This window comes from Schizosaccharomyces pombe (genome assembly GCF_000002945.2).
Source record: "Schizosaccharomyces pombe strain 972h- genome assembly, chromosome: III".
Taxonomy (NCBI): Eukaryota; Fungi; Ascomycota; class Schizosaccharomycetes; order Schizosaccharomycetales; family Schizosaccharomycetaceae; genus Schizosaccharomyces; species Schizosaccharomyces pombe.
The window spans coordinates 193,744-211,960 of NC_003421.2; the positions used below are offsets into that span (position 1 = coordinate 193,744).

The 18,217-nt window shown below is 35.9% G+C and overlaps 7 protein-coding genes and 7 long non-coding RNA genes across 14 annotated transcripts; 10 read left to right on the top strand and 4 right to left on the bottom strand.

Annotated features, from left to right (window-relative positions):
- Positions 1–620: 620 nt before the first annotated feature.
- Positions 621–2,785, top strand: hif2 (Set3 complex subunit Hif2). The gene is made up of 4 exons (NM_001022730.3): positions 621–860; positions 951–1,717; positions 1,756–2,175; positions 2,228–2,785. The coding sequence occupies exons 1-4, from the start codon at positions 809–811 to the stop codon at positions 2,681–2,683; spliced, it is 1,695 nt and encodes a 564-aa protein (NP_587735.1). The 5' UTR covers positions 621–808; the 3' UTR covers positions 2,684–2,785.
- sec6 (exocyst complex subunit Exo3) lies at positions 2,770–5,626 on the bottom strand. Its single transcript, NM_001022731.3, has 5 exons — positions 5,536–5,626; positions 5,453–5,480; positions 5,286–5,390; positions 5,162–5,227; positions 2,770–5,087 (listed from the first exon to the last, which is right to left on the bottom strand). The coding sequence occupies exons 1-5, from the start codon at positions 5,571–5,573 to the stop codon at positions 3,066–3,068; spliced, it is 2,259 nt and encodes a 752-aa protein (NP_587736.2). The 5' UTR covers positions 5,574–5,626; the 3' UTR covers positions 2,770–3,065.
- Positions 2,876–4,115, top strand: SPOM_SPNCRNA.6740. Its single transcript, NR_196082.1, has one exon. It is a non-coding gene; the product is annotated as a non-coding RNA (long non-coding RNA).
- On the top strand, positions 4,328–5,227 carry SPOM_SPNCRNA.6741. The gene has a single exon (NR_196083.1). It is a non-coding gene; the product is annotated as a non-coding RNA (long non-coding RNA).
- Positions 5,353–5,690, top strand: SPOM_SPNCRNA.6742. The gene has a single exon (NR_196084.1). It is a non-coding gene; the product is annotated as a non-coding RNA (long non-coding RNA).
- Positions 5,691–6,358: 668 nt separating this feature from the next.
- Positions 6,359–7,882, top strand: mpc1. The gene is made up of 6 exons (NM_001022732.3): positions 6,359–6,388; positions 6,429–6,533; positions 6,622–6,716; positions 6,900–6,940; positions 7,007–7,101; positions 7,157–7,882. Coding segments are annotated over exons 1-6 (426 nt in total). The 5' UTR covers positions 6,359–6,386; the 3' UTR covers positions 7,245–7,882.
- On the bottom strand, positions 7,808–8,964 carry mug146 (protein mug46; the record flags this gene model as incomplete). Its single annotated transcript, NM_001022733.2, has 1 exon — positions 7,808–8,964. The coding sequence occupies one exon, from the start codon at positions 8,962–8,964 to the stop codon at positions 8,029–8,031; it is 936 nt and encodes a 311-aa protein (NP_587738.1). The 3' UTR covers positions 7,808–8,028.
- SPOM_SPNCRNA.6743 lies at positions 8,277–9,221 on the top strand. Its single transcript, NR_196085.1, has one exon. It is a non-coding gene; the product is annotated as a non-coding RNA (long non-coding RNA).
- A 910-nt stretch (positions 9,222–10,131) lies between these two features.
- Positions 10,132–10,854, top strand: SPOM_SPNCRNA.6744. Its single transcript, NR_196086.1, has one exon. It is a non-coding gene; the product is annotated as a non-coding RNA (long non-coding RNA).
- Positions 10,855–10,889: 35 nt separating this feature from the next.
- SPOM_SPNCRNA.1118 lies at positions 10,890–13,169 on the bottom strand. Its single transcript, NR_149968.1, has one exon. It is a non-coding gene; the product is annotated as a non-coding RNA (long non-coding RNA).
- On the top strand, positions 10,990–12,974 carry ght6 (plasma membrane glucose/fructose:proton symporter Ght6; the record flags this gene model as incomplete). Its single annotated transcript, NM_001022734.3, has 1 exon — positions 10,990–12,974. The coding sequence occupies one exon, from the start codon at positions 10,990–10,992 to the stop codon at positions 12,595–12,597; it is 1,608 nt and encodes a 535-aa protein (NP_587739.1). The 3' UTR covers positions 12,598–12,974.
- Positions 13,170–13,481: 312 nt separating the features above from the next.
- On the bottom strand, positions 13,482–16,022 carry SPOM_SPCC1235.17 (uncharacterized protein; the record flags this gene model as incomplete). Its single annotated transcript, NM_001355863.2, has 1 exon — positions 13,482–16,022. The coding sequence occupies one exon, from the start codon at positions 16,020–16,022 to the stop codon at positions 15,570–15,572; it is 453 nt and encodes a 150-aa protein (NP_001343179.1). The 3' UTR covers positions 13,482–15,569.
- On the top strand, positions 13,762–15,597 carry SPOM_SPNCRNA.6745. Its single transcript, NR_196087.1, has one exon. It is a non-coding gene; the product is annotated as a non-coding RNA (long non-coding RNA).
- A 1,043-nt stretch (positions 16,023–17,065) lies between the features above and the next one.
- Positions 17,066–17,905, top strand: SPOM_SPCC1235.18 (uncharacterized protein; the record flags this gene model as incomplete). Its single annotated transcript, NM_001355864.2, has 1 exon — positions 17,066–17,905. The coding sequence occupies one exon, from the start codon at positions 17,066–17,068 to the stop codon at positions 17,543–17,545; it is 480 nt and encodes a 159-aa protein (NP_001343180.1). The 3' UTR covers positions 17,546–17,905.
- Between the last annotated feature and the right edge of the window lie 312 nt (positions 17,906–18,217).

Consider the following 18,217-nt stretch of genomic DNA (forward strand, 5'->3'; position numbering starts at 1 on the left):
TGCTGGGTTAAAACAAAGTGTTGATTCTCTTAATCGAATAATGTCTTAAATTATTAGTCATAATTCAAATCATCTTTTCCTTTCTTAGAATATAGTGAATGCATTGTTTAGAGCGGTCTTATATCAGAAAGAAGCATTCGCTTGACCTTGAAACATTTGTAATAGAAAATCACATTTCCTTAGCATGATAAGCGGACCCTGAATGTTCAAATTATTCAAATAAAATAGCAGTATATTTTAGAAATAAAAAAACCAAATAAGGCTCCTACCACTCTTGTATGGAATGTTGAGTACAGAAATAGCATACGAATTCATGAAAGTCAGAAAATACAATCTGGCTGCCAACTCCTTAACACAAACTTCTAAAAGTGAATTTTGATTGAAATTAAAAGTCGAAGAGAACTATTAGCATTGCCGTTTTAAGTTGTTAAGAGACCGACTTCAAAGAGGGAAAACTTTACTGAAATTCCTCGGATACAAAAAGTGGGCACTCGATTATTTTTATTTTGATCAAGCGCTGTTTAAATAGTAACCTACGTGCAAATAATAGAGCAGGAAGATTTAATCCACAGTTTCAGCCATCGCACGTATCTAGTTAAATTTCGGTAACTAATACTTCCACAACTACTAAAAACCGTCTCAATGGGAATTCGTCGACAATCCTTCAAGTTAAATCCGTATTGACAGGAAAAGAAAGAAAATAGAAGACTGTTGAGGTTTTAAGTGAAACTCGTTGACAGACCTTAAGATTTGACTTTAATTTACGTGGGTAGCTTGAACCATTATAGATTTAGAAATTGTGGAGGAAATGGATACGAATCAAGTTAATTATATAATCTGGAGATATTTGAAAGAATGCGGTATGTTAAATAGTTGGTTTTTGTGAATCATAGTCGCTTCATCTCTCCTTTTTTTCGGTTTCGTTAACATTATCGTGTTTTTTGTTGTAGGTTATTCGCATACTAAATTTGCATTTGAAAGGGAAACAGGCATCCAAAATTTAGACAAACAATGGGGAAGTACTTGCCAGGTTGGCGCTTTAGTCGAAATTCTGCAGAAGGGTTTACAGTACGTGGAGCTCGAAAAGCACTACGTTGATAATCACTCCTCAAACGAAGAAGCTAGCAAAACATCTATAGATGGAGAAAGTCTTGTAAATGAAAATCCTTGTAAACTCCCTTTCTATCTCACCGTACCTCATATATGCGAAACGACACTGACGAAAGCTGACTCTACCAATGGGTTTTGCGAACACAATAATTCTAATGATCACCAACTTAAAATTTTACAAGATAAGGGGTCTGGGTCGCCTTCATCTCCGGTCATGCCATTTAAGGATAAAATTGAGAAAAGGGATATTGACATTACTATGGCCGATGAATCAAACGTAGAGAAGGATCCGGCTCGACCTATAGCCGTGTACAACAGTTCACCTGTCACGGAAATAACAGAAATAAAACAGGTTACTTTTACTGGCGGCGAAGACATAAAGTCGGATTTTTTCAAAGTAATTCCTACCAAACACCCCGTTACCTGTGCAGATTGGCGTCCACTATTACAAGAAAATTACCATGTTTACGAATTTTCTATTGGTATGACAAACGCTACTCTGGCTTCAGTTAGCATTTGTGAAGAGCAAAATGATTTCAAGGCAAAAACAGATTATTGTCTGCAATCTTCTTTCGATAACCAAGATATCACTGGCGTTGCTTGGAATGTAAGGTTCAAATTTTTTTTTGAAATACTAACTTTTAGAATTCTGGTTCTTTTTTAGCCTACGCATTCTTCAGCGGTGTGATTGAAATTTACGATAGTCATGGTTCTCAAATCCTTAGCTTTCATAACAACAAAGGCCCTGTTTTATCTTTGAAATGGAGCGGTACTGATACATATCTAGCTGCTGGTTCGGCGGATGGAACTATTACACTCTTTGATCAACTGAAGCAAACACAATATTCAATTGACACACTTGCATCTTCCGTTTTAGACATTGAATGGATTAGCTTTGATGAATTTGTAACTTCGGATGTGGAAGGCTCCTTGCGAGTATACAAGGTCGATGGCAAAGCTCCGGTTTCTACAGTTTCTCATGCGCATGATAATTCTATTGTTGCTTTACGATACAATCTACGTATCTCTCTTCTATTAACTGCTTCTAGTGATACCACTGTTAAGGTAAATTTCTTTTGTCATTCTAATAATTACTGTTTTCTAACGTTTTGTATAGCTTTGGTCTAGAGGTGATGCTGGTGCTTTTGAATGTTTACATGTTTTTTCTTTTAGCTCACCGGTTAATTGTATTGACTGGAATTTGCGGGAAGGGACACCAATTCTAGCGGTTGCTTCAAACAGTATCGTTTCTATGTATAATGCTATTTCCCTTCAGCAACTTGCTGTATTCATGAGGCATACAGCTCCTGTTAGTGCTTTGAGCTTCAGTCATAACGGTCGCTATCTTGCTACTGGTGATACTTCTGGGGGAGTATGTATATGGTCATGCAAAACAGCCAAACTATTTAAGGAACTGGGTTCCGATAACTCAGAGTTAATTGCTGTTACTAATGTACTTCCAGAGGAGCAAGTTAATTTCTTACGGTGGAGTTTTGATGATAAAGATTTACTTATCGGTAAACAAAAGAAGGAGATTATTTGTTGTTGTGATTTTTTACATGATTCTCTGTAATTGAACCTAGTTGATCTTGTATATATCCATTTATTACAGTAGGTTCGTTGGGTCATCATCTATAGTCAAATATATACATATATATAATCATATACGAATTTTTATTTGAAGTTACTAAACTGGTAGCTAATATTTGTCAAAACATAATATGAACAGGAAACAATATGGACCGCGAAATTGTCAAGGTCCAATATCTATTTATCACAAATACCTTAATTATAGCGACGCTTTCGATTGCCATCTTGAAAGTTAGTAACAGGTATAATAGATAGCGTGAACGCAAATTAGTGGCTTCGTCTAACATAAATCAAAAGGAACATTACTATAGGTAAAGATAAACCGTACGTAGATCATTAAAATTCAGCAACGACTACTTTGGATCTCATAAAATTGAACTTCCAGAAAGAGACGTGACTTGGGAAAATACTGTCGGTTGTTGCGAAGTGTCTATTTGGAGTGAATCATTTTCATGGCGTACAATATCAATCATCTTCTTTATTATTGATTTTTCCAGGTCGGTGCGGTTTTGAAGGACTGCTTCAACCAAGGACAAAGGTGCATCCCAGTATGCTTCTTTCAGCAAATGAAAGTATTCGGAGACAGTTTCCACATCGGCGTCTAACATTCCCAATAGTAATTTTTCAATGGGCTCAAACGTAGATCGCAAATGTTCCGCAGCCATGTATTCTCCAAACACCCTTATAGCTAAAGCAATATCAGAACGAATTTGTTGTATAGCATTATCTCCATCGAAACATGCATTCTTGTTAAATATACTTCGTAAATAACTGATGGTAAGCGCATTTGAAGCTTCCAATAAAAAGACATCGAATAAACCGGGAACCATATGTTCGATACAATCAACGATATAATCCCTAAAGGTGTCAACAATAAGCTTCATATTGCTAGATTGATACCAGTTTGGTTGAAAAAGTGAAGTGAGAGCGGGCTTAACGTCGTTACTTATAATGGCGACAATCTGGCTGACGCCAATATCGCTAATTAATATATACCCATCAACGGTTTTGCCAAATGCTTCTCTTAAATCTTCCTCTCGTTCACTGGTAATCAGTTCAAAGGTGTTGAGCAAAGTGTTATCCATAAAGCCAGCACACTTTAAATTATCATTAGCTACTGCAAGTAAGTACTCCATTAATCCTGGGGGAACTGATTCCGGGTTGCCAGATAATTGCTGTGAAAGTTCGGAGCGCATAACTGATTTCCATTGATCCTGCATAGATTGCATAATATACATAATTGAACTTAACACGATGCCGACGACGTCAGAATTATTAGTATGAGAAATAATATTGATTTGTTGAGTAATCATTTGGAAAAAGATGATAGTACCTTGAAGACCATAGTTTCCATCACTATCTAGTTCAGGTTCACTTTCACGTTTCATAAATGTGTCAACGCTGCTCTGGAACAGTTTATCAGACCATTCTCGTATTTTTTGAGTAAAAAGTCGGGTATATTCTCTTACTAAAATTCCGTCTTTTCCATCTTCAAGACCAGGTTCCACCTCATCGACCGAAAAAGGAGCATTTTCTTCGAAAAATTTCCGGTACTCTCTATGAAAGTTGATTAAATATAAATAAACGGCAGCCGGAGTATCTAGTGAGACTGCTTTAGTTACAAGGCCAACAAGACACTCTTGATAAATGGAAGCAAATGTTTTAGCGATATTATACGAGGGCGGGGTAAGATCAGGTAAAACGTAAAATGCAACTTTTAAATCTTCAAAGATGAAATCTAAGTTCAATTCACCGCTACCGTCCTCAAGGTAAGAAACCCATGCACGTTGAAAGTTTTCAGCGGCAGCACCTTGAAACTCTTCAAGAACACGTAGACGAAAGTTTCGTAGCTGACGGGTCATCCCTTGCAGACTTAGAAAAGGACCATCTTGGGAGTCCGGTAGGCTGGATTTAGCATCGCGTATACTTTTCAACACTTCATCAGAAGATTCTTCAGCCTCGACAATTTTGAAAATTTGAACAATGGTTTTTATATGGCCACTTTTGACGAGTTGGAAAATGTTACGGCAAAAATTCAAAACCAACCGATCGAAATTATCAGATAGAGTGTTTAAATTAGAAAAAGAATTCTCTAGGGTAATTGGAAGATCACTTTGGCCTTCAAGGGATGCCTGGTATAGGGCTTCTTCACGGAATTCTCGAAGCTTAGAAAGTTTATAATGGGCGCGTAACAAATTTGGCATATCAGAGTCAAGTTCTAAATCTTCACGCAACATGTCTTCTATTACATCTGTCTCCTTGACTAAATTATTTAACTGCGATATCATTTGTTTTGTTGCATAACAATTTTTGTATATCCGAGACATGCGACTGATTAACGGAAATTCATCGACCATCTCGCGTGCACTCTCACATAAAGTCAACATCTAAAAAAAAATCAACATTAGTAAAAAAGTCTTTTAGAAAATGTCAAGAAAGCTTAAGCTTCGACTTTACTCACGTTATGCAATTCCTGAAGAAGCTTCACTCTTTTCGTTTGAGCATCATGCAGTGCCAATTTCCCCAACTAAAGACGTAAGTTAGATCAATTACAATTATCGCATTAATTTAATATTTGTGCTAACCTCAACGGCTTCCACGTGCTTTTCGAGCTCCGTTTTCACATGCATATTAAGAGACGCTTGCTCGCGTTCAAATCGCTCAATATGAGTAGATAATCGATGAAAATCCTAAAATCATCAATTGTTAGCTTTCGATCTTAATTCCAAGCATCCTAACAAGGACCACTTACCTCACATTGTCTAAGAATATCCGCTACCCTGACAAAGTTAGAGTAATCGTTTCATAAATGGTATTTTGATAAATAATCCTTACTTGTTATAGACAGCATCATCCGATGCGGCAGCGGTCATTTTCTTAAAGTTATAAGCAGACCTAGTGCTTACAAACGTTTCTATTTACTGACAGATTGATTAATATATTTACGGACTGGTTGTAAAGGCAGGCAGCTTTAAAGCATTGCAATTCATTTCCGTAAAACAAATAATTCTCTCGTCAAACTTCCTTAACTAATTTAAGAAGTTTGTACAGCATAAATTTTAATATCAAATTCACACTCGTAATAAGGTGTAAGGAAAATATTCGCATTGCTCTATTTTTATAATATTTAAATGATAGATTGATAGAATAGTATAGATCTGAGCAAGGGTTTAAATGAGTATTTAGCCAAATTTTTTGTTTTTGTTATCCAAAAATAGTTAGCATACCTTTTTACAAAAATTTAAATAATTGGTCCTGTTCGAATTTACCTATAGTGTTCAAATCGTCTACGAGGCTCATTTAAGTAATAATATATACTTTGTCTCGAAATCATCCTTCTTCCCTATAATCCCAGAAATCAGTATACTTCTTAATTGACAAAAAATCAACAGGAATTTCTTTTCTTTTAACATCCAATTAATAAAGCTCATAATGTGAATTAATGGATTACGTAAAGCTTCGGTATCTGATTTCTTCAAAAAGTGAGATTTTTTCCTGATAAAGTAAAAAATATATATATAATAGATTATTTGTTATATAATCTTCCAATATTCATCAACTGATTGAGGTATAAACATTAAGAGACTGTAGCTAATCTCCGATTTTTCTGCTCCACTAATAGGATAATAAGCTAGTAATTTGAAGCCTTTGGCAAGCCAACCACAGCCTATATTATTTTTTTAAAAATGTATGTCACTAAAAAAAACAGTTTTAACATTTTTTTGTAGGAATGCATCAGAAAAGTTGAGCCAAAAGGCTGCTCAGTCGGTCACAAGAAGGTTTATTACCTGGTTGAAAAGCCCTGATTTCAGAAAATATTTATGTAGTACTCAGTAAGTAGATGGAAAGGTTTAAAGATTGCTATCTCTCGTTTTTTTTATATTATTTATGGTTTAAAAGATTTCTTTGCTAATAAGATAGCTTCTGGGGTCCGTTGTCGAATTTTGGAATTCCTATTGCTGCTATTTTGGATTTGAAAAAGGATCCCAGGCTTATTTCTGGGCGCATGACAGGTGGTATGTGTTAAAAAATAGTCATATCAATAACTTGGCCATGACAATGCGGTTTTGGGGAAGCTCTTTTAGAGATTGGAGTTAGTTTCCTTTTTTCCGCTGATCGTGGTTATCTCTGTTGTCAATGCAGTTATCGAGATGACTTTCTGTATCGTTTAAAAGTTGCTTTTTTGTTAATCTCCTTAGCACTTATTCTCTATTCCAGCGTCTTTATGCGTTATGCCTGGGTATGTTTTGAATCATCTTACTCCTTTCTCCAATATTTGATAGAACTTTTACTAACTAGCGTTTAGATGGTAAGCCCACGTAACTATTTATTACTCGGATGCCATGCCTTTAATACCACTGTTCAAACGGCACAAGGAATTCGTTTCGTCAACTTTTGGTAGTATGTGTATTGAGACTTTGTTATTCTATTGTTTACTAACGACTTATTTAATTAGTGGCAAAGAAGGTGCTTCTAAACAATCTGTTTTCGAGAACATCATGCAAGCAGCCAAACATCCTGAAAGTGGCACTCGTCAAAAGTGAAAAGGGTCAAGTATTTATTCTTTAAAATACGAGTGAACGGATAAGTCACTTGCTCTAACAAAATTGATTCGAAGGAAGGGTATAAATAAGCAAACCTGAGAAATATGTGTTATCGGTTTATTACTTGCTCTAATATAGGAAAAATTCATTTTTCCTATTTAGTTTAGGATTTGCAAATTTTGAAGTCCGTCATTATTTTGTTAATGTACATTCTTTTTTCTTTTTACAAAATGTCTTTTTCTATTTTACTGGTCCGAGACGTCGTATCCTTGTTTTTTGTGGAAGCACAACTAAATTGTTTTGATAATATCAACAATATGTTTTCAGGCAAAAGTTGTCACGTGGAACGATATTTTTATGATTGTGGCTTCTAGTATTCTGTACTTCTTAATACAAAATATTAACACTATTATATGGTAGCACCATGGCGTACTAGTTTTCTGATTTGTCGGTTACTGAATATTTATTGAATATATTGATAACGGTAAAGTCACTTTTTAAAAGAGCAAGTTCAGTTACACAATCTAGCTTTTACTAGGAAAAGTAGTTTCAATTACTTTTTTAATTAATTTTGTGTAATATTCCGATATATTAGATGTTAGGCTTAAAAGAAATCGAAAATACTAACAATTAGGGAGGTCATTAGTGAAAAAGAAAATTAAACAAAATATAAACGATCAACGGTAATACGTGATCACAAAATTGAAGGTCAAAGCATTTCATCACCAAAATTTTTAAAGTTAGGTGAACATGATCGGGAAGTTCAGAATAGCTTTCACATATTTTACACCAGAACGCCAAATGCTTGTAATTCTATTTTTATTTTATCAAAAAATGCTTCATTGACAGAGTTTGTAGACACCGTATCTGAGTATTTACGGATGGCTGTTTGTAAATCCGTAAGCAAGAATTCCAAACGTAGCAACAATAATGAAGGATCCTCTGATGATTCTTCATTGATATTTTTCCAAATTTTTTCAAGATGAGAGATGTGCTCCTTATGCACGATTTGTTGATCAATGCCGTTATCTTTTGTGTTGTTTAAGAGCTCTTTTAAAATGTTGAAATTTTTCTCAAAGTCTGCACAAACAATTTTGTCATTATCCATTGGATCTATAGAAGACCAATCGGTCTGAATTTTATTCTGATTAAACATACACAAGGAAGTTAAATCGGTTTGCTTATATAACGAATTTGAAGCTGAAGAGCATGTCTCGGAAGCACTATCTCCAAAATATGTGGAAGAATCAGTATCGGAATCGCACTTTAAAGAATAGCGATCGCTTCCACTTTGCTCATTAAAATAAAATCTCTTAGAGCAAGTTTGGTCATCAAGGTGAGATTCGAAATTTAGTTGCTTGTTTACATTTTCGGAGTAGTTAATGTCAATAGCGTGTTTCTCACAAAACGAGACAGAACCCAGCGTTTGGGAATTATGTACATTTTGCTTTCCTAGAACTGAAGAAGATCTATTGGAAAAGAAAATATAATGGAGCAACTGCTTGAATTTATGGGTACGGGTGTTTCGAACGCTAGATGAATTTTCAGAAGAGCTTAAAAAATGTGTCAGTTTGCACTGAACTTCACTCAGTCTGTTAGTGTTTTCGTTACTGAAGAATTCCAAAGAAGGGGTAGCGGAGGTCAAGGTGCGATAGGTATGTACACGTTCCTTCCTCACTTGTGTAGTTGGATAATCAACGAAAGTGTTTTTACAGATCATAGTGGGCAAAATTATTGAGTCCGAAAAAAAATAATGAATAAAAGTAGATCCGACAAAAAGCTGGCAAAAAGAGTTAACAAAAATATTCCCACTTTGTTTTATTAGATTATGTGTATGAAAAAATAATGCAGAAACCTCAAGGATATGTATAGAACTGTATCACCAAAAGAATCATATAATAGTCATGCTTTAAGCCTCTTCAGTCTCTTAAAATAGACCTCTTTCTTCAATCAAGCGAAGAACAGTAATTTTAGCGTCTGTAAACTCCACCTACTGAGATTTCAACTTACGATCTAATATTTACTCAACAATTTGTAAAGTCACTTAGTAGTCATTCGTTCGTCTCGGGCGCAATTCTAAACCACTTCCCGGAACTTACGCCTCTTTGGATTGTGATGAAATTACACAAAACTCCAATCATGCTGATTCATGGTTGAGACAGGATGACTGAATGAGATGACCTTTCTGACATTTTCGCTAGTTCATTTGAGACAGTCCGATGACGGATGGAACTTTGAGTCAAAGGAAAGGTTTCTCATGTATCTCTTTTTCTTCATTAATTAATTACAAACTCATCTCTTTAATTGCCAACAATTCACACGATAATAGCATGAAAATTCAATGGTCACTAGAAAGTTAATATTAAAACAATCATTATTTGCTAACAACTTCTGTCTTCAGTTTGCTACCTGATATCGTTTAACAGTAATTCTGGGGTAAAAGGGGCTGTAAGGCGGTGAATTATTTTATTGGCTCAAATTTTTAATCATTTATTATAAACTACTTTGATTTGCAAATTTGGGCCAATAGTCTAAAGCTTTTTCTTAGGAGATTTAACGATAAGGTCAATCCACCAATCATTTTTTGCTAAACTACGTTTTGAGATATATTAAACTTGAACGTTTTTGCACTAAGTGCGGGGTTATAATTGATGAATTAGCTAGTTGTCTGGTAATGACAGAATATGACAGTCAACATCTGAACAGAAAACGATTAGGAGGCTTAAAAAAGATGCCATTTATTTTGTATATAAAGGGTAAAATTCAAACACTCTTCCTTCCATTAATAATTTGAAGCTTACTTGTAACAGCCACAAGGATATTTCTCATATTGATTTATACTAATAAGAGAAGTACCCTTTATCCCTCCCTATTTGAGTATTGCAGCCGTTTGATAATCATTTAAAATACGATTCCTTCGTTCCGCTTATTTTGTTTTCTATCATTTTTATAGGAAATCCTCCTTGAACATTTTTTTGATTTCGCTGGTCCCGCTGTATATCTCTTGACTTTTGTCTTTTGTGATTTTTTGATATTAAATACTTTCCTCCTCGATTTTCAACTCCGCTATTACTGTCTCTTTTAAATTCTTTCCCTTTCTTCCTTTTAATCTTCAAAACAAAAATACTTTCTCTCTTTTTCTATTAAAAGAGTGAATTACTATTTTCGTTTGTTTACATCCCATTTTTCTCCACATTATTGACACTGTTTGTTTGTTTTTTACTCCAACATCCGATAGTGACAAGCCCCCTTTTTGATTAATCGTCGAATTTTTTGGAACATTGAGCGATTATCCTTATTGTTTGTTTACATAATTTGTTGACTTTGGTGTTTGTTTATTAACCAATTTTTTTCCTATAAAAGCGGTCCTCACCTCGGTACTTTTCTTCTTTCTCTATATTATATCTTTTGAGATTTTCTATACAGACTCTTTTAACTTGGGAAATAAAGACTATCCTTTCATTCCTTAAAGAAAAAAAGTCCTTTCTCTTCGGTATTCTTATTCTCTGTATTCTTATAAGGTTTATATACATATAGCGTTGTATTATTAAATACCAAGGATTCTCTATACTTACTCTTCTATTCTTTCCTTCTTTCTCTAATATTACTACATCGTTGCGATTAATATATTTATAAAAGCAACCCGGAAATTTTCTTTTTTTTCTTTTACTTAATCAGGACTAAAGAATTTTCTCATTTGGTCATTACTTTTTCTTTTTAAAAAAACTAGCATTTATTAAGAACAATGGCGAAAATCTTAACCATTGTCATGTTGGTCTTCGTGTCCATGGCCGGATGGATGTTCGGTGCTGACACGGGTTCCATTGGTGGTATCACTAATATGCGGGACTTTCAATCTCGATACGCAGACAGGTATGATCCTGTCACAGATACGTATTCGTATTCTTCTGCTCGCCAAGGTCTTTTGGTTGGTATGGTTAACACTGGAACTACTGTTGGATGTTTACTTTCTTCACCTCTTGGAGATCGATTCGGTAAACGTAAGTGTATCATGGGATGGACATTGGTTTACATTACCGGTGTTATCGTTCAACTCACCACAATTCCATCTTGGGTTCAAATGATGGTAGCTAAAATTTGGACTGGTCTTGGCATTGGTGCTTTGTCAGTCATTGCTCCTGGTTACCAATCCGAATCTTCTCCCCCCCATATTCGTGGTGCCATTGTAACTACTTATCAATTGTTCATTACTCTTGGTATTTTTATTGCCGCCTGTATCAACATGGGTACTCACAAATACACCACTCATCCTGAAGCTCAATGGCGTGTTCCCATCGGTATTAACTTACTTTGGGGTATTCTCATGTTCTTTGGAATGCTTTTCCTCCCTGAATCCCCACGTTACCTTGCAGTTAAAGGAAGAAATGAAGAATGTATGAAAATTCTTACTCGTAATGCTGGCCTCCCAGCCGATCATCCCATCATGCAAAAAGAATACAATGCCATTCAAGCTGACGTTGAGGCAGAATTGGCTGGTGGTCCTTGCTCCTGGCCTCAGATCTTTAGCAACGAAATTCGTTACAGAACACTTTTGGGAATGGGTGTCATGGCATTCCAACAATTGACCGGTAACAATTACTTCTTCTACTATGGTACTCAGGTATTCCGCGGTACTGGCTTGAACTCCCCCTTCCTCGCAGCTTTGATTCTTGATGCTGTCAACTTTGGATGTACGTTTGGTGCTATCTTTGTTCTTGAATACTTTGGTCGTCGTGGTCCCCTCATCGTTGGTGGTGTTTGGCAATCTATTTGTTTCTTTATTTATGCTTCTGTAGGTGATCGTGCACTTACCCGCCCCAATGGTACTTCGAATCATCGTGCTGGTGCCGTTATGATTGTGTTCTCATGTCTTTTCATTTTCAGTTTTGCTCAAACTTGGGCTCCTGCCGCATACGTTATCGTTGGTGAATCGTATCCCATTCGTTATCGTTCCAAGTGTGCTGCCGTCGCTACTGCTAGCAACTGGTTCTGGAACTTTATGATTTCCTTCTTCACTCCCTTTATTAGCAACTCAATTGGTTTCAAGTATGGTTATGTGTTTGCAGCTTGCAACTTGTGTGCCGCTATTATTATTTTCCTATTCGCCAAGGAAACCAAAGGTCTTACCTTGGAAGAGATTAACCAACTTTATTTGTCGAATATTAAGCCCTGGAACACTGGTGCTTACCAGCGTGATCGGGAAGATATTAAGCAAAGCGACTCAGAAAAGGAGCGTGGACCTACTTCTAAGTTACATGAATACGTTGAGCATGCTCCCAACTCGTATGCTTCAACACACTCTACAGAGAGTGAGAATTATCCTCAACAAGTCACCAATCCGGTTGGCTTATGAAACTAGTGAGGGAATTCAATTCTTGATGGCTTTATGAATCAAGCACACTAGATAGAGGATTTCAAGTCCCAATATGAAGACACTTAGATTTTAAGTCCAGATAAAATTGGATTTCCGCCGAAAAGCCACCTCAACTTTTTACATTTGCTATTTAATAGCAATAGCACCTTGTTGCTTTGCTTTGCACGAGCTTCCTATTTATGCGTAGGAAGTAGTTGCAGTTTCCTTCGTTGTTCCCTTTATTATTAAATTGTTTATTGTTGCATTTGCTCATTCGATCAAAATGGAATGGGTCGTTTAAAAAAATATTGTTAACTAACTAGATAGTAGGTTATAATCCCAGTTTGCATAATGAATAAATGTTGCATTTGTTTGAAGTGGTGTTTGTGAATGAAGGAGTAAGAGAGGAGAGAAAGATATGTGAATAGAAAGTGTAGAGTAAGAAAATGAAAAAATGAATGAAGCGAAAAGTATAAAAGTAAAAAATTAAATAAAAATAAAATAAATTGGTTCATTGTTTATATTTATAGATCTGTTTATTTTTTAATTTTTAATTTTTTTTTTGGAAGTCATAATTGACTACTGTAGAGAAAATTAAAAAAGAGATTGTAAAAATTAATTGAGATTATAACAAAAAAAAAATTTGAAAAGAAATAATAAATTAATTAATGAAATTAAAAAAAAAAAAAATTGAATTTCAATTAAAATTCGATTTCATATCGAAATAATATATGTATACATGTAATAAAATAAATCAAAAATTGGATAGAGAATGACATGAAAATAGTACGAATTAACCAAAATATAAAAATATATATATATTCAAGTAAAAAAAAAAAAAAAAAAAAAAAGAACCAATACATATTGTACCATAGTTATTTATGTAAGTATGCAAGGACAGAGGATTAATAAAAAAAATATATTCATAAGGATTACGGTAAAAAAAAATCATGGGGATTGGATTTAAACATACATAATTTGCAAAAAAAAATATAGGGACTAACTTTAAATGAATAACATGCGTAAATAATACGGATTGGAGAGTGAATGAACAAGTATCTGCATTTTCGTCAGCAGAGACAATGTAAATATGTAAATGTAATGGGAGAGGCAGATTGGCGTTTACGGCTTTTGTGATGCGTAAAAAAAAAAAACAAAAACAAAAACAATTGAATATGGGATGACAATTTGCGATATCAAAAAATAATTGAGACGAGACAAAAATGAATGATTGAGAAGAGAACAAGGGACGAGATGAAATGAGAGGAGACGAGGAGAATGGAATGGAATGATCATGGCCTAGCTGATATAACGATCGCTTTACCTTTACTTCACTATCGAATTCATTGATGATGATGATGGTGTATGACAAAAATGGATGATGGATGATTAAGCTATCGTTAAATGCAAACAAGCGATGTGGAACGTAACGCTAAACGAGAATGTAGAGAGTCGCTAAGAAAAGGATCGCGTGAAATAGTGACCGATTTAACGAGAGATAGCGAACGAGAAAGGAAAAAGAAAAAGGCACGCGATGCTAATGAGTAGCACAGATTTTGAAAGAAGAAAAGGAAAAAAAAAATATCGCATTCTATCAAAAAAAATCGCTTTTCAAAATTGAATAGCTTTTTGGAATGTACTTTTCTGTATATAAATGTTGAAAACAAATTTTTACTGGGGCTATGAGCCTTTTACTCCTGTGTCACAAGTCTCATGGTTCGGTGTTATAGGGTGCTGGAACGAGTAAGACGATAAGACGCAAGCCTAGGGAAGAAAGGAAGAAAAAAAAAAGAGCTGCGCAAAAAAAAAAAAAAAAAAGGAAAGGAGTCGCATGCCATTGTAGAGAAAGAGAGAAAGAGAAAGAGAATGTGAGAAAAAGAAAGAAAAGAAAAGGAGAAGGAGAAAAGAAAAGGAAAAAGAGAAAAGAAAAAGAAAAGAAGAATAACAAGATCAGATTAAAACGAAACGAAACAAAACGAGAAAATAATCTTTCATTTGATGTTTGCGAATCATTAGCGTTAATTAATTAATAAGTTGAATTAGTCGATACAATACAATACAAGGACAATACTATACATGGGACAACAAGACAAAACCCCGAGTCGCCTAAAATTCCCACTATAACAAATGGCTCGCCCAACTTCTCTATTAGCAAAAGCTGCTTTGACTTTACCGACTAAGCAAAACATTGACTGACACTCACCTGTACTATTATCAAACACCGAAATAAGGGTACGCACTAGGGAAAGACTCATGTGATGGAAAGAAGCAAAGCAAACCACAGTGGCGGAACGGAAGAAAAGTGGAACCTTAGTGAGAGCAGCAACAAAGGAAAAAAAAAGTGGAAAAGAAAAACAAAGTGGGGAAATTGAAATGATTGAGGGGATTTTTGTGGAGGTTATTGACCTATTTGGAGAGGATTCCCATGAAAGTGTCCAAATTGACGTGAATTCCATATTCCGATAATAATTTTCACCAATGACATAAATTTGCGACCAACAGAATAGAAGCCTGTGCACCTAAAAAATAGCCTCTCCACCACAAAATTGGTCAAGATTTGCGGAGAAGGTGATGGGATTGGTGGATGGGCGATATACTGCGGGGTTACACGGTATTAGGAAGCCTAAAATGCGAATTCTCCACACGATAGAAAAAGATGAAAAGAGGGGTTGGGGGAGGATGACGAGGGTGACAGAGAAAACAAAGCCGGTTGAATGCAAACATTTGAAAGACAATGGATGAGGGTGTCAAGCATGAAGAAAGAGAGAGAGACGGGTAAAGGAAGAAGAAGCAGAAAAAGGGTAGAGAAGGAATAAACTAGACGAAAGAAAAGGTTGAGCGGGGAGGAGGAGAGGAGACGAGAGCGAGAGCGAGAGCGAAAAAGAGAATGTGTGTGAAAGAGAGATGTGTATTATGTGTTTTATTTTTGTTTATGTATGTGTGTATGGAAAAGGTTTGATGGGAATAAAGATTTATTTTTTTTTTTCAATAAAGAAAAGAAAAGAGAAGAAAAAATAAAAATGAAAATAAAAACGAATTACTACTTTTCTTTTTTCTTTAGAGTCGCATAAATTTTCGCAATATTCTACTAACAAAGAATAAAAGAATCTTTCAATATATCGGTATAACCATAGCTGTATAACAATGTTAACAATGTATATTGTATAATGTGTAATTGTAATGTATAATGTAATGCAATGTAATGTATGTGTAACTAGGTGAATCACCATGTATCCAAGCTGTACGTATCCACGCAAAGTTAAGATTACGGAAACAACTTTGAAATATGAGGATTTGTCTGCATTTCCCTCTTTGTTCTGACCCATGTTGACCCAGAATTGGGCGAGACAAGTCTTCACATTGTTGAAACGCACAACAAACCCAGCAAGGAAGTTTATTTGTGTGTGTGTTCCACACCTACCCATTAGGTTAGGGTAGCGTGCGAAGCCATGGTAGGTAGGATGGTTTCATAGCTGCATCACACATTGCAAAAGTAGAACTTGTTTTCAAACTCTAGTGTTGAAAGGCAGCTAATAAAATTTTTGTAGCAAAGTCAAAACGCTCTAGGATGAGCAACGCCCACCCAAAGGCGGGGCTTTAAGTTTCAAAAAGAAAAGTGAAAATGCTGGATGGTGCAGAGGTTAAAAGATATATAGGAGCGGTATGGACGAAGCATGCCCCACAGTAATCAAGTGCATACAAATCATGTAGTGTGTGTTGTGGATCTTGTGGATCTTATGGGACACGAATGTTTTGAGGGGCAGGGAGAGAGAGGGGGAAAAGAAATGAGAGTGAGTGATTGAGGAGAAAGAGAAAGAGAGAGAGAGAGGATAGAGTGATTAATAAAGATTAGAAAGGTTAGACAGGTTAGATAGGTTAGTGAAGATGAAGAAGGAGGAAAGCAAAGATGAAAAGAGGATAAAAAAAAAGATAGTGAAAAAAAAAATATTAGGACGATAGTTTAGTTAAAACATTGTTAGTACATAGTTAGTAGATAGCTAGGATCACAGGGAGAAGCAATTGGAAAAAAAAAGACTTGAGATGCTGTAGATAGATAGAGGCGAGTAGAGTTGGATGTGAGGGAGACATCAAGCTCATAAGTTGGAGGACTTTTGAATGGACTAACACCTGAATGTCAATTCAAATTCACTTTGTTGGCCATTACATTCACCTCGTTGGTCCATTCACATTCTAGCTTCAAGTGGTAAACGTACTGCCTGATGCTGGAGATAGCTTGTCATGAGGAGGAGGAGGATGATGCATACCTTTCCAAAAGTAGCGTAGAACGTGCAGAAATCGTTGGACGTGTAAGAATTAACTTTGAATCCATTGTACCTTGGTCCCACATCAGGTGGCGACAAGAAGGAAGCGAAATGAAGAGAAATGAAGAAAAATAAGAGGATGGGAAATGAAAGGAAGCGAAGCGAAATGAAATGAAATCAATTTTAGGAAAAGTAAATGATAAGCCATGACACCAAGAAATCCTAGTAATTATGATTCCCTCTTCGACTCATCGATTTTCTCATCCACTCTTTTTTCATCTTCCTTGTACCACTCGGCATTCGATTGTTCGTTCGGTATTTCCTTCACCATTCAGCCGCCCATAGAGTACATAGTGCTATCAAAGCCTTGTTTCTTTGCAATCACTCCCCTCCTTACACTACGATGCAATGGCATAGCATGGCATGACAGCCTAGACATGACAATCTGGGTCAGTACCGTTACATCCCTTCCCATCTCTCACTGTCTCATTGTCTCTCTCTCTCTCTCTCATGCCTTTCCAAGTCTGTTCTACTCTGCTCTTGTCTTGTCTTGTCTTTCTCTCCTCTGTCTCGCATTCACACCCCGCATACCCTTTCATCTCCACAGTGTAGTTTGTAGCTACTTTGGTAGAGAGTGTTTGTCTCCTCTCTTTCCTTCTCCATACTTCACTTGTCATAATGGGTGATTTTGGGATGGAACGTGTGTGTCGGCCTACTTTCCCATCATCTTCGCATCCTTGGCGCTTCCATCCATGCGTCGTTACTTGTCCGTTCGGTAAAACTGTCAGCAAGGCAATTTTGTGGAGTATAACAAAAGATGGGGTATGGGAGAGTGTTCCCATTTGTATTGTCAAATTTTAGCTACTCCGACGTGCGCCAATCAGAATGCGTGTCTCCAAGCGCAAGAGTGGGCATTTCTGCGTTCCCCTCTTATTACACCCTACTTCATACACTTAACCCCGCATCCAAGGTATGGGCAAGATGGGACGTTTGTTGGTATATATTATAACTGCAAACCCGGTCTTTTCCTTCGTCCAACAATCGGTTTTATCCATCTCTACACTACATTACCTTCCTTATCATCGTTAATTCCTTTGTCAGGTCTTGCGTCCAACTTTAGCTGTCTGTGTGTATCTTTCTCCCTTCAGCGATTGTTAGTAAGTTAATTCCCTTTCAACCTTTGTGTTTTTTTTAAAAACTCTTTTTTTTTTCACATTCCCATCTCGATTGCTTTATTTTGCTTCGAGTAGTTTGTGTTTTGTGCCTTTTTCGATTTGTAAGGAATCGTTCATCTTCCAAATTTCCATTCATTCTCTCTCATTCCTTTTGTTTGAGTCTTGTATTTTGCGTATTCGCTC